This window comes from Panthera pardus, unplaced genomic scaffold (assembly GCF_024362965.1).
Source record: "Panthera pardus isolate Hobbes unplaced genomic scaffold, ASM2436296v1 HiC_scaffold_5, whole genome shotgun sequence".
In the NCBI taxonomy this organism is placed as follows: Eukaryota; Metazoa; Chordata; class Mammalia; order Carnivora; family Felidae; genus Panthera; species Panthera pardus.
The window spans coordinates 4754011-4767286 of NW_026526980.1; the positions used below are offsets into that span (position 1 = coordinate 4754011).

Consider the following 13276-nt stretch of genomic DNA (forward strand, 5'->3'; position numbering starts at 1 on the left):
GGATGGGAGGGGCCTGGCCTCCCGCGGGCCTCGCGGCACCCTGGAGGTTGTCTTCCAGGCGGTCACGGCGCCTCCGGATGTGAGCTGCTGCTTCTGTCTCGGTGACGGTGCCCGGCGGCGTGTGCCCGGGGCGAGTCTTCCGAGCTTGGAGAGCGCACCGGGTCCAGACCGACGGCACTTCTTTGGTTTTTTTGCCCCTGTGGCCGCGACGCTCCCCGACGATTGGCCGATTGATGGAGAAGCATGCACGTCCCTCTTGTTAATGGAAGTGGCCTGTGACTCTTCGTGTTTGTCCCCGATGGGTTTTGTTTTCCCCCGTTTCATTTGGCAACATCGCCCAGTCGCCTCGCTGACGTGGTTTCGGTAGCATGTCCCGGACGTGCCCTGGGGCTTCGCGTCAGCAGCCCCGTGTCGCCAAGGGTCTGGCACCCGGCACGTGCACCCCTGCAGCTCCCCGGAGCTGATGGTCCCTGCCGTTTGCTTGCTGGTGCCCTCATTCTGGAGCGGGAGGAGGCTCCCTCTGCGGCAGTTATCGGCCGAGCTCCCCTTCACTGCTGCTTGCAAAGCCACGTGCTGTTGGTTATGGTTGGTGCAGGCCCCTGGGTCGCCGTGACCCCCTGTGACACGTGGAGCTCCCTGTATACGAGACAAAACGGGGAATATTTCCGCGTCGTGGTCGGTCATGACGATGGTCAGGTCGGAAGGCCGCCTAGTCACCTGTCCCTGAGTTTTTGCCCCACAGGTCCGTCCACCCGCTGCTCCGGTCAGCCTGCCTGGGGCCTGGCCGGGCCCCACGTCCACCCTGCGGGGGCGGGGCTGGCTCCACGCCGGCAGGCTTGTGGGTGCTTGTTGACGAGGGGGTGAGCTCTCGAGTGGTGCGGCCGGGTGGTCAGACGGGTCGGCCTGGAAGCCAGACTCCCTGGATCCGGATCCTGGCTCTGCCTCTGCGGGACGCCAAGCTAGTCCCTCCCCCTCTGCCGCTCCCCCCGTCCCTAGTCGTGTGACGGAGAGTGAAGCGCGTCGGCACGTGCAAAGTGCTCACAGCGGCACCGGGCGCGTGTTCGAGGCACGCTGGGTGTGAGTGACGGTTGTGAGTACCTGGAAACAAGTGACAAGGGCGTGTGCTCCCTTCTGCCACCTCACAGCGGCCCCGGAGCGGGGAGCGCTGATTTGATTTGGTGCCTGTGGAAACCGAGGCCCCGCGAGAAGGTGGTGGGCAGTGGGGCCCTGCGCCTGGGCTCCGGCTGCTCTGGCGTCTCCACGGGTCCCACCCCGCCTTCGTGCTGTCCGTCCCGCTGGTCCCAGCCCCCGAGGCTGGGATGGGGAGGGGACCCAGGGGCGCTTGGGGGAGGCCGAGTCTAGCCCATTAACAAACCAGAACGTTTCTAGGAGCTAGGGAGCCAGGTTTAAAACAGAATGGGACTGTTTGTTTTTAGAAGTTAGCCCCTCCCCTGCCATCTCTTATCTCTTCCATCCTGGCTGGTGATCCACCTGCCAGGGGTCGGAGGTGAATAAATATTTCTAGAGCGCCCGTTTGTGGCGGGCATTGTGCCCGGCGTGTTTGCGTTCAGGGTCTCATATCGGCTCTGTGGCCACATGTGCTGCAGCTGCTACTGTCTCTGTTTTACTGATGAGGAAACCCAGGCTCATTTGGTCAGGGCCACCGGGCCAGTAAGTGCAATGAGATCGTGCTCAGGTCTGCCCTTATGCTGGGCATGTTTCTGTGAGTCAGTGCGGCCTGCCTCCTTGCTTAGGGGGAAAAGCTTTCTCCTCTTTCTCAAACCCCTCGGCGGAGCTGTTGGAACAGGAGGATTCTAGTTGCGTCCTCAGGAGGTGAGCGGGCTAGGCCCGGGAGAGCCTGGAAGGTGAGCTTTCTCAGATATCGCAACAGCTCCTACAGAGCCCGACACCGGAGCCACGTCATCTGTCCTTGTCCTTAGCCGTCCCCTCTCGCTACCTGTCTCCTCCTCCTTTCCCTCTCAGCTAGGGTTCTTCACGAGCTCCATCGTGAACGGGTGGCTGGAGAGGCCGCCCAGCTGGTCCAGCACTACCCCCTGACTTGCCGCGTGTCTGCTGCTCTCTGGGGAGCTGGCCGAGCACCTAGTGTCCTGGGACACCGCTGCGGTCACCAGACACACCAGCTGTACGGCCACTCAAGAGTGAACAGCCAGGGCTCTGAGCTGGCCTTCCGACCATTCTCCTCCCAAGTGTTCTGGTGAGCTCCCGTTACCATTCAAGACTTGGATCAGTCATTTCCTTCTCCGCGAAGCCCTCCTGAGCTTCGAGCTTCCCCCTCATGCCCCCGCCTTCCCGCCCAACCTGGCACAGCTCCCCACTGCTTCCTCCCTGCCCTCGGCGTCCATGTGGACGCACAGCAGAACGTGCTTCCTGCTGGCTGGGCTGTGGGCTCTGGAACGGTAGGCCCAGGGCTGCTTCACCGTTGGTGTTGAGTGTGGCTCAGTGAATGAGGTCAGTCCCCTGATGACTGCAGTGAATCCCCCTTCCCGAGCTGTCTGATTTGCTCTTGGCTTGCATTTAGGGCATTAGGACAGTCTGATTTTATTGAAAATTCTTTAGGTACGTGGTTTTTAAATTGAGGGATAACTTAAGGTGCAGTAATCTTAGGTGTATCAATGGCTTCATACTTACGATTACATTTGTATGTAACTTAGGTCAAGACAGAAGACATTTCCGAGGGGCGACTGGTGGTTCAGTCAGTTAAGCGTCTGGCTCTAGGTTTCGGCTCAGGTCACGATTTCATGATTCGTGGGTTTAAGCCCTGAGTGGGGCTCTGTACTGACAGTGCGGAGCCTGCTTGGGATTCTCTCTCTCTCCTCCTCTCTGCGTCTCCCAGCTCTGGCTCACTCTCCCTCAGAGTAAATAAACTTGAAAAAAAAGAGTACATTTCTGGCATCCAAAGACATTTCTGGTAGCTCCTTCTTAGCCTGTAATCTCCTCTCCCACCTTTCCCTCAGCAGCTGACTTCTAAAGGTGCCTTTTTGGTGTGTGTGTGTGTGTGTGTGTGTGTGTGTGTGTGTGAGAGAGATAAAACATATAAAAATAATGGATTCACCATTTTTAAGTATACAGTTCAGGGGCATTAAATACGTATCTTTAAAGGTATTCTTCACATTTAAATGGCATTGGTCATGCTTCCTTGGGGCACAGCGACTGGATGACATAGACACGACTAGAGCCTAAAGTAGAAGTTCCCCCAACCTCACCGCCCTCTTCAGAAGGAACAGCTGTTTTCAGCATGTGTAGCCTTGCCGTGTGGACCATCGTGCACACACCTGTCCACACGTACAGGTGTACGTGCTTTCGCTGACAGTTTTGTTTTTTGATGGTAAGCAGACTCCTTGATGGGTTACCCGATTGCAACTTGCTTTTTCATGTGCCGTCTGCGCCTGGTCTAAGGGGGCGTCCAGACCTCGCGGAGGACGCCGTTTGACTTCCGGGCTGTCGGCGGTGCTGCTGCTCCTTGGTCAGCTGCCTGGGCCTCAGGTGTTTGCGCCCTCCTTCCTGACCCCTTGCTCCACACCCCTGCCTCCGGCCGCGCACAGCCTGCTCTCACATCGGGCAGCCCCAAAAGGCCTGAGTTACTTCTGACCCCTGGGGAGTCCCCGTCTCTAGTATTTACCTTTCATTTTTATTGTTTTAGGTTTATTTATTTTTGAGAGAGAGAGAAAGCGCAAGAGGTGGGGGGGGGGGGTGGCGGTGCAGAGAGAGAGAGAGAGAAAGAATCCCAAGCAAGCTCTGCGCCATCGGCACGGGGCTCGAACTCATGAAAATGTGAGATCATGACGTGAGCTGAAAGCAAGAGTCAGATGCTTAACCGACTGAACCACTCAGGTGCCCCTTTATTTGTTTATTATTAAAAAAAATTTTTTTAATGTTTATTCAGTTTTGAGAGACAGAGTATGAGGGGGGAGGGGCAGAGAGAGAGGGAGACGCAGCATCTGAAGCAGGCTCGAGGCTCCGAGCTGTCAGTGCAGAGCCTGACGTGGGGCTCGAACCCACGGACTGTGAGACCATGACCTGAGCCAAAGTCGGATGCCCAACCAACTGAGCCACCCGGGCACCCCCTCCAGTATTTACCTTTCAAACAAAGATAGCAGCCTGAGGTTGGAGGGGGTGAAGGCAAGAGGAAGGTGGTGTTGACCTGCAGGCAGGAGCTGACACTCTAGGGAGCATTTCGGCCCTCGGGCCACCCCTGAAATCACACTGCTGGCCTTGAGCTGGCCCTGAGCCCGGAAGCCGGCTTGCATGGCCCAGGGCCCTCCCACTGCATACCCTGGCTGGGTAAGTGGCAGAATCTTTGCTGTCAGCAGGGAGGGCCCCATATCTCCACATTCCTCTCGCAGCTCAGGCTCTGGGTCCCTGGGAGATGAGCCCTTGGTGACACCCGAGCTTGCGGCATTTGGGAAACACAGGCATGAGGTGCAGAAGGCTTTCCTCTGGGGCACACGTGGTGTGCTGGCTTTATGAGACGATGAACCCCAAAGCCTTCTGATTTGTGACTGTGATGTGAGCCTTTCCATTCTCTTGGTTCCTTTCACTGTGCTTGCTCTTGCCCTGGGCTAATCTCCTGAGGCTGTGAGGCTTCTATTTTCTCCTGTCCCTCACTTTTCTTTGTTGTCCTCTCATGTTGGGTCCAGTCTGGTACAGGCAGCCCCCTGAGGCCCTGCCCTGCTGCAGGCACCTGGTTTAGTGCTGAGAGCGCAACAGGCGAGGGGTGAGGTGGGCACGCCTTCGCCCGGGGTTTTCCATCCAGAACATCTGGGATTGTCCGCTGTCACACGGAGATTCCAGGGAGGCTGGCAGCCAGGAGGCTCTTGACTGGGGCAGCAGGAATGATCATGAGTCTCTGTCCACATTTCCCAGCCAAGCCTGATCAGCTCCTCCATGTTAACTGTGGGGGTTTCGATGCTGTCGGGATTAAGACAAACAGGCTTTTAAACACAAAGGAAAATTAAAAAGGGAACATAAAGTCCGTAATTCTAATGTCTAAATGATCCTCGATGTGTTTTTGTAAAAAGCTAGTATGAGTGCAGGATTAGAAATTTGAAACCAAAGCAGAAAGGTAAAGAAATGAAAAAATTGTACGTGGACCACCTGCCTTCTTTTTCCCCCAAAGGTGAAACCTCAAGATACTCTTAGGCAGCTTTCTAGGGAGAGCTGTTCACAGCATCACGCGTAGCTTTTGAAAACCTTTACCTGAAGGGGACCCCACTGTGTTCCCTGCTCTTGCTTTCTCATCCCGATGCCGGTCCTGTGTTGGTGTCCGTAGGTACAAAAGGCCTCAGTCTCTCTATCATTTACGTGGATTCCCATTCTATGGACGGGCCATAATTACCTAACCACTCCCCTCTTGATGGACATTTAGGTTATTTCCAGCTGTTTACTGGGTAGGTTGCATTTTAAAAGTTTGAAATTTCCCCAGTAAGCATGTCTTCCCAACACCTGATCGTCGAGAAAAGCAGATCCCTTTGGAAAGTTTTAAACTTTATTTTCACAGTTGACTCTTTTCTTTTCCTTTCTTTTCTTTTCTTTTCTTTTCTTTTCTTTTCTTTTCTTTTCTTTTCTTTTCTTTTCTCTTCTCTTCTCTTCTCTTCTCTTTTCTTTTCTTTTCTTTTCTTTTCATTTCTTTCCTTTCCTTTCCTTTCCTTTCCTTTCCTTTCCTTTCCTTTCCTTTTTAAGGAGGCAGGGAAGGGAAGGTGACTCTCATACGTTGGATGCATACTACAGGAACTTTACGTCTGTGACTATGTTTAGTTCTAGAAGGCCACGATTACTTGCCCTGTGATTTAGACAAGGACTCTGATGCTCAGAGTCGACCCATAGCTCATGATAGCCTTCAGCCGGGGTTGCATGGCTCTGACCGGCCCTGGGCCTTGCACACCGTTTCACTCACCTCGTTCTGCCATTTCTGTGCATCCAAGTTCATACACAGCTCAGGGGGAAGTTTCTCTATCCACCCATGTGAATTTTTTTTTACATTTTTTTTTTTTAACGTTTGTTTATTATTGAAAGACAGTCAGAGCGTGAGCAGGGGAGGTCAGAGGGAGAGGGAGACACCGAATCCGAGGCAGGCTCCAGGCTCCAAGCCGTTGGCACAGAGCCCGACGCGGCGCTCGAACTCACAGACCGGGAGATCATGATCTGAGCCACCCAGGCACCCCCATCCATGCGAATTTTTGCTTGGACCTTCCAAGTGGGTGGTATTTTGCTCTGCATTGAGTCTCAGGTCTCTGTTTCAGAAAGCTTTGATTGTGTATGCCATGTTCCAAGATTCAGTGGGAGTAGGTGGTGATCAGAGGAAGCAGGCATTGTATCTTGGGACCCTGTTTCCCTGGGTTCGAGTCCTTCAGCGGGAGATGGGGGGGGGTGTCTAGAGCTGCGTTCGATCATACAGCATCCTAAGTGAGCTCTGATGGATGCCATCTGTCAAGGGGCGCATGCTCGGAGTGCTGCCACCTCTGGGCTCTTGGCCGTTGGCATCTGTAATGTGCTCTCTGGGTTTCCTGGACAGGAGGATCATGTCTCAATTTACCTGTCATTTTTGTGGATGAATAATCCAAAGTGAGTACATAAAAATGAATGTTTAGATTTAGATGCTAATTCGGCTTTCTATTAGGTTCTGCCTTGAGTGTTATTGAAATTAATCTGTGTTCCTTGAGCACATCCCGCTTAGTATTGGCAAGGTACGGTGGGCCTCAGAGTACAGTTGATGGTTGTTTGGGGTACATTCAGAAGATGGATAAACCACATCAAGATAATGGAAACGTTCTCCTTAAAACCTTTTCCCTTTTTAAAGACAAAATGACGTCTGGACGTCGTGCATACCCCAAAAAGAGAAAAGCGCTGCATTCAGAATCCTGCCCCAAACCGATCAGTTTTCTTTTGTCTTGGTTCCTTTCTAGACGTGGTCCATTTGCATGTAACTACTTTCTGAGGGGTACTGAGTATGCAACAGAGTTTGAGCTCCTGGCGAGGCACCCTTCTTTCGGGAGGAGCTTGGGCTGTGGGGATTGGGCAAGCTTCGATTCGAAATCTGACTCTTGACTCAGGAGCTGTATGACAGTGGGCAAGTTACTTAGCCCTTCAGAGCCTCTCTTTTTCTCATCTGTAAAATGGGAGGGGCGTCCCTGTATCTCATGTGTGTTTCTCAGACAGATGAGTGACCTTTGAGAAGCACAGAGCCAGTGTTGGTAATGTATAGAGTTTCTGACTTAGGACGGTGGGTAGGTAGTAAATGGTAGCTGATGCTATCGTTTTGATTATTTAACAATGATGGCGTTAATAATAGGTGTAACGACAAAGTAGGAGGCAGCATTTTTTGTTTCGGAACCGCATTTCTTGGGGCAGCAGCTCTCGGGCAGCTGGACCATAGCATCCGGCGAGATTCCAAGGTTCACATCCGTCTCTTGATTTCCCTAGGCCAAGCCCAGCATTCGGTGCTTCATTAAACCCACCGAGACGCTAGAGCGGTCCCTTGAGATGAATAAGCACAAGGGCAAGAGGCGGGTGCAAAAGAGACCCAACTACAAAAACGTTGGGGAGGAAGAAGATGAGGAGAAGGGGCCCGCCGAGGACGCCCAGGAAGACGCTGAGAAGGCTAAAGGTACTGAGGGTGGTTCAAAAGGCACCAAGACGAGTGGGGACAGTGAAGGTGAGTGCCCCCCGAACGCCACCCTGCGCCCGCGCTGCGAGCCAGGCAGCCGTCTGTGTCTGGTCCTCGTCGTGTGTCCGTTCCCCACGCCGGTGTACCTCATTCTACGGGCCCAGCCATTCACAGGCAGCTGCGGGCAGGTCCGCCGCGAGGCCTGCCCTCATGGGACGGGGGACCTGGGGCAAGGTTCTTATTCGCACCCGGGCCCGCTCCCCGGTGGGTAAACACAGGGGAGCAGACCGTATTTACTTGGCTATGACGGCGGGGACATGGTGAGCACGTGTGCCGCGCCCAGAATGGTGCCCGGCCCGCATCCTACGTGTTTGCTGCAGCGGCTGCTATTTCTGCTACGAGTGCCATCCTGTTTTTTGGGGTTCTTCTTGCTCCCCATAACCTGCAGTGAGGATTTTTGACACAAGTCATTCTTCCCAGCGCACTGCAGGTAGCAGGCCGCGTTTCGTGAAATTATATCCATTTGATGAGATCACGTTGTTTTGGAACCAAATGATCCAGTATCATCCCCTAGAGTCTCACATTGAGATTTGTTCAAAGTCCTGTGTAGGGTGAGGTACACTTGTGTGTGGTGCACATGTGTTCAGTAAGCAGAATCATTCCTCCCTCTTTTGGCCTGTGCTGGGGATGATTCCGGTTTGATTTCCACCTTCCTCTCATTCAAATGCTAACACCTTCTCAGTCTGGAGAGCACCGTCTGCTCTGGAACTGAGCAAGCTTCAGCTGTGGAGTCTCTTGTGTCATGGGCCGGGTGCACAGCCACGCAGATGGGGTCTCTGGCCACGGCCGTGGGCGCTCAGGGTGGGGTTGGGGGTGGGGTAGATGTGGGGTGGGGGCTCGGCTCTGGACGTGAGCTCCCACCACGCTCCTGGGACAGACACAGGCCATCGCCAGCGCCCACCGTGGGCCGTCCTCCTGGGTCCTGGGCTGGTGGTGGCTGCTCCCAAGCCAACTGTCCTTGGCCCATCAGCCTGGACTGTGTGATTCCCTAGTCAAGGTCATCTGAAGCTGGAAAACGGAGCAGAGCAGCTCAGTAAATCACCGACTGGGAACTCATTTGTTTTGGGGAGTTTGCTGCGTTTATGGAGCCAAAACCCACCCCCGTCCCCACCCTGCGGGCCCCATTCTGATTTTCTTGGCAGTTCTCAGTGAATGCCACGATCACATTCCGATAAGTATAAGCAAAGCATCTCTCCAGTGCCACCCTGCTCTCTCTTTAAGGCTGAGATCCCAGCATGCTTTTATTTCTGTGTAAAGTATACAGTAAGCATTTTGGCGTCAGAATTCACTTTTGGCTCACAAACAATATCACTTTGGTGGGGAGGTGAGGGGCAAACGCAAGGTAAGCAAGCTGTCCTAGTTTGCTTATTGGGATCTTTTTTTTTTTTTTTTTTTTTAAAACTCTGGAGAAAACTGCTTCCACGCTGGGGTTTAGCTGTCCTGTGGCCACAGTGGGGAAAGGGAGGAGGATTTCACCCCATTTTCCCATTTTGCACTCTGTGTTCCTGTCGATTTTGTTTTGGAAGGATGCTACCTCTTTCATTCCAGTCCTTTTAAGGGCTGCTCTCTAACCAGGCCTGGCCGTGACTAACCCTGGTGTGGACAGGGCAGGCTTGGCGGTGAGCACAGTCAAGTGAGTCAGCGGACGGCCCGGTCCCGGCGTGCGGAGCTCCAGCGGCTCGGCAAGGCTACCGTTCCAGCTCACCGCTGGGCTCGGGGTCACGACTCCCCAGATGCCGAGCCGGCCTGCCCTGTGTGGGGGGCCAGCGGAGAAATGTTCACAGGTCTCCAGAAGCCCGTTTTCTGCGTGGTTACTCGGCCGGGTTGTACCAGACGGGGCCCAGGAATTTTCCCAGAGGCTTTACTTGGACACTTGATGGTGACATTAGAGTTTGGTCGACCATGGCTCCCAGCAGCCCTCTTGGCATTTTGGTGCCCTCCTCCATTTTCCCGGATATACATTAGTCATTCCAAAACATTACGGACATGTCATCTTCCCCCACAGCTCACCGTAAATAAACACGAGTCTGTCGGGCCCGTCCAGCAGAGGCACCTAACTGGGCTGCGGCAGCTGTCACGTGAATGGTGTACCCGATCTCTTAGTTATTCTCAGGTTTAAGGTGCAGCTGGGGGCGTTCTCTCCTTAGACTGTGTTTGGGTGAAACCATTCGTGACCTGGAAGGGTGTTAGGCATGGCGTTGATGCGGGGGGGGGGGGGGGTGCTAGGAGATGGGGTACTGGCCTTGCAGTCATGTCTCAGTTTCCTGGGAACCTTGAGTGGTCTCCCAACTCAAACCGTGCCTCAGTTTCCCCATCTGGAAATTGAGTATAAAAAATGTAATTCGTGGGGTGCTTTTTTTTTTCTTTTTTAAATGAGTATATGTTAGGAGTCTTGTGGTTGTAAGAGTTGGAGGAAATTCAACTCGGACTGGCTTCAACAAAAGGGTGATTATTGTTCCCAGAACTGGAAGGCTTGGGCGGGGCTGGCCTCAGGTGCAGAGATGACCACGGGCAGTGCCAGGCTTGCATCCTGCCAGCTCACCACCAAGCAGAGAAGGAGCTGAAGGCTAGGGGCCAATGCTTGGTGACACCGAGGGGCCTGGCTGGCCCACTGCCGTAGAGGGGCGGTCTTTGCCGATTGGCCAGGCTTGGGTCATGTGTTGACCCCACAGTGACACCCTCGGTGAGAAATAGGGTGTGTTTGTCAGAAGAAGGGATCATGCGCGCTGGGCCCGCGGAAGCAGCAGATGCTCCACTAGAAAGCCACAGGGCTCCCGTGTGCCCCTCATCCCCTTCCTGGCTGTCTTCTCCCTCACTGTTTGGGGTGGATCTGTGGCTAATTTCTCCTCCGAATTATTTTTTCTCTAGCAAGCTTCTTGCCTTGCCCCTGGATCTAGGGGTTCGTGGACCGCCCGGTTGTAACGAGCAGGCAGGGGTGACTTTGAAAAAGGAGATGGTGGTACCAGCTCCCCCTGCACAGCCTGCCACCCCCACGTTAGTGGGGGGTCTTCAAAAGGCAGCATCAGGCACAGGCAGACAAAGGTTTATGGTCGCGAGTCGGTCGCAGTTCTGCCTTGACCTGATTTAAATGTGGCATTAACGTGCTCTTTTTCTACAAACGCAACCAGAATTCACACGTCCTCCACATTTAAGCCCAGACGAGGAAGTAGGGTGAAATGAATGTGGACCCTCCACTCAGCCTCAGGTCCCAAATGACGGGTGACTCATTCTGAAACCAGAAAATCACAGGGCCCCTCAATCTGCAGCAATTGCACACTGAAAGGAAAAAGACAGGTGCCCTAGTCCCTGTAGTCAAAGAAGCGTTCACTCGATGCTCGCTGTGTCCCAGATGTCTCATCAGTCTGAAAGGATAGTCCTCTCTTTCTGGAGTCACTTGCAACAGTAGCTTAGTAAACAGACCCCAGGCACGAAAATGAATTGTTTGAACTTCTCGTTTGAAAAATAGGGTTTAGCTTTTGTTTTTTTGGCCTATGGAAAAAGTAGGCACCAACCGCGTGGACTGACCTTCAAAACCTACTCTTTTCTTAAATCGCAGCAAGGGCTTGGAATGAAGGGGACAACACTGACTTTGAACTTGCCAGGTCAGCTGGGAGTTGAGGGGTGCCTGGAAGTTTGGAACCCCGGCTTTGCTTTTTTGTTTTTTTTAATTAAAAAAAATTTTTTTTAATGTTCATTTATTTTTGGGAGAGACTTAGAACGAGAGCAGGGGAGGGGCAGAGAGAGAGGGAGACAGAGAATCTGAAGCAGGATCCAGGCTCTGAAGTGACAGCACAGAGCCTGACGCGGGGCTCGAACCCATGAACTGTGAGATCATAACCTGAACTGAAGTCAAAATGCTCCACTGACTGAGCCACCCAGGTGCCCCCCCAGCTTTGTGTTTTGTTTTGTTTTGTTTTGTTTTGTTTTTTGTTTTGTTTTGTTTTGTTGTTTTTGAAGCCTCCGTTGAAATAGAGCCCTGGCCTCATTTCTGGCTCCTCTTGGAAAGCCGGAGCCAACCCCAGGGCTGGCAGAGTTTCCTGATTGGGATGAGCCATGGATTAGCCATTGGGAGGTTGCGGTCTGAACCCCCCAACCCTTGATGGACTGCTCCTGAGCAGCTCTGTGACCCTGGGCAAATCGTCGCTTCTCCACCAGTGGCAGGACATCAGGATGCCCGGCTCTCGGGTTGTCAGAAACACGAGCATCGGTGTCTGAGCCCTTCAGCATGTGTCACACGGGCACTGAAAAGAAAGCCTGGCCAAGGTGGAGAGCGGAGCGAGGGGCTGGGCTGGGGGGCACTTTGTGCTTGGGTACCCCCGCCCCCGGCTGCAGGTTTCTGTGCAGCCAGCCCGGTTCTCTGTTAATTTGTATAACGAATCAGTGGGATGAGTGAGCATGTGTGTGTGGTGGGGGGACAGTGGGAAGGGAGGGAGGAGAGGATTAGGCGGCCAGCCCCACGATTGTAGAGGTGTGGGAGTGCCAAGTTTCCAGATAGGCTTCACTAGTACGAGGAACTTCCCAGGGGGGAAGAGACACCTTCTGAATTCACCCTCATGCTGCTCAGTAAGACAAAGGAAGAGGCACCCAAATACTCAGCCCTTGGACACCCTGTTGTTGTGGCCGGGTGCCGTTTGCCTCTCGAAATTCTGCTCCAAGGCCAGCCAATGGCACGTGGCCCTTCCCCTACTTCCTAGGTAACCAGCGAGGGCATCTTCCTCCTCCTTCCCCGAATGGTCTTGTTAGGGCCTTCTTCTCCCCTTCCCCCTTTCTACCGTCTGTCCTCGTTTTGATTCCTGGAATGTAGAACACAGAGGGCAACTCAGAGGATCCTTGAATTTGTGAAGTCAAAGACTGTTGGGAGGTCATGCCTGCCATTTCCCTGAAAAGCACTTCATTTACCAAATATTAATCAGATTAGAATGTACATCATCCTAGGCAAGTTGATGGATTATTGCTGTTATTTAAGAAAATCAGAGTGTCAGAGCATTGGGGAAGCCCACAGATCTGGCCAGAGTTGTCGTCTGGAGGGGGCGAGGTTGACGTCCGTGGTTGTGGAGAGTCCTCCGGCCTCTCCTCTGCACGCACACTGCCGTACGACCAAAACTGCCATCCAAAACCGCCTCCAGAATTCTTTCCCTCCTCCTGAACTGAAACTCTGTCCCCTTTAAGCATTACCTCCACATCCTCCCTCTCTCCAGCAGCTATCGCGTTCCTCTTCCTGTCTCTGTGAATCCGACCACTCCAGGTAGTTCACGTCAGTGGGATCACAACGGCGTTTGCCCTTTTGCGACAGCCTTATTTCACTTAGCGTCACGTCCTCAGGGTTCATCCATGTTGTCACATGTATCGGGATTTCCTTTTTCAGGCCGAGCAATATTCCATTTTTTTTTGGCACACTGCATTTTGCTCATCCAGTTGCTTCCCCACTTTTGGCCATCGTGAATAGTGCAGTGTCCACGAATGTGCAAATCCTCTTCTGCTTTGGGGGCTTTTGGGGAAGTGACAGAGGCCGAGGAGGGCTGGGGCAAAGGAGCTGGAGATTCGGGTTCCCACGCCCAGCTGCTCAGCCTCACAGGGACGTTCCTCGACTCC

The 13276-nt window shown here is 53.5% G+C and overlaps 1 protein-coding gene across 9 annotated transcripts in view; it reads left to right on the forward strand.

Moving 5' to 3' along the window:
* CLEC16A (C-type lectin domain containing 16A) overlaps window positions 1–13276 on the forward strand; it is a 201717-nt gene that overhangs the window by 43817 nt on the left and 144624 nt on the right. For 8 of the 9 annotated variants that reach the window (XR_008419366.1, XR_008419367.1, XR_008419368.1 and 5 more), the window contains exon 10: window positions 7441–7672. Coding sequence is in view for 6 of the 9 variants with exons in the window: in XM_053894494.1 (XP_053750469.1) it covers window positions 7441–7672 (232 nt within the window). In the remaining 3 variants the exon portion in view is untranslated. The remainder of the gene's footprint in view (window positions 1–7440; window positions 7673–13276) is intronic. The other variant, XM_019468585.2, reaches the window with a different exon arrangement.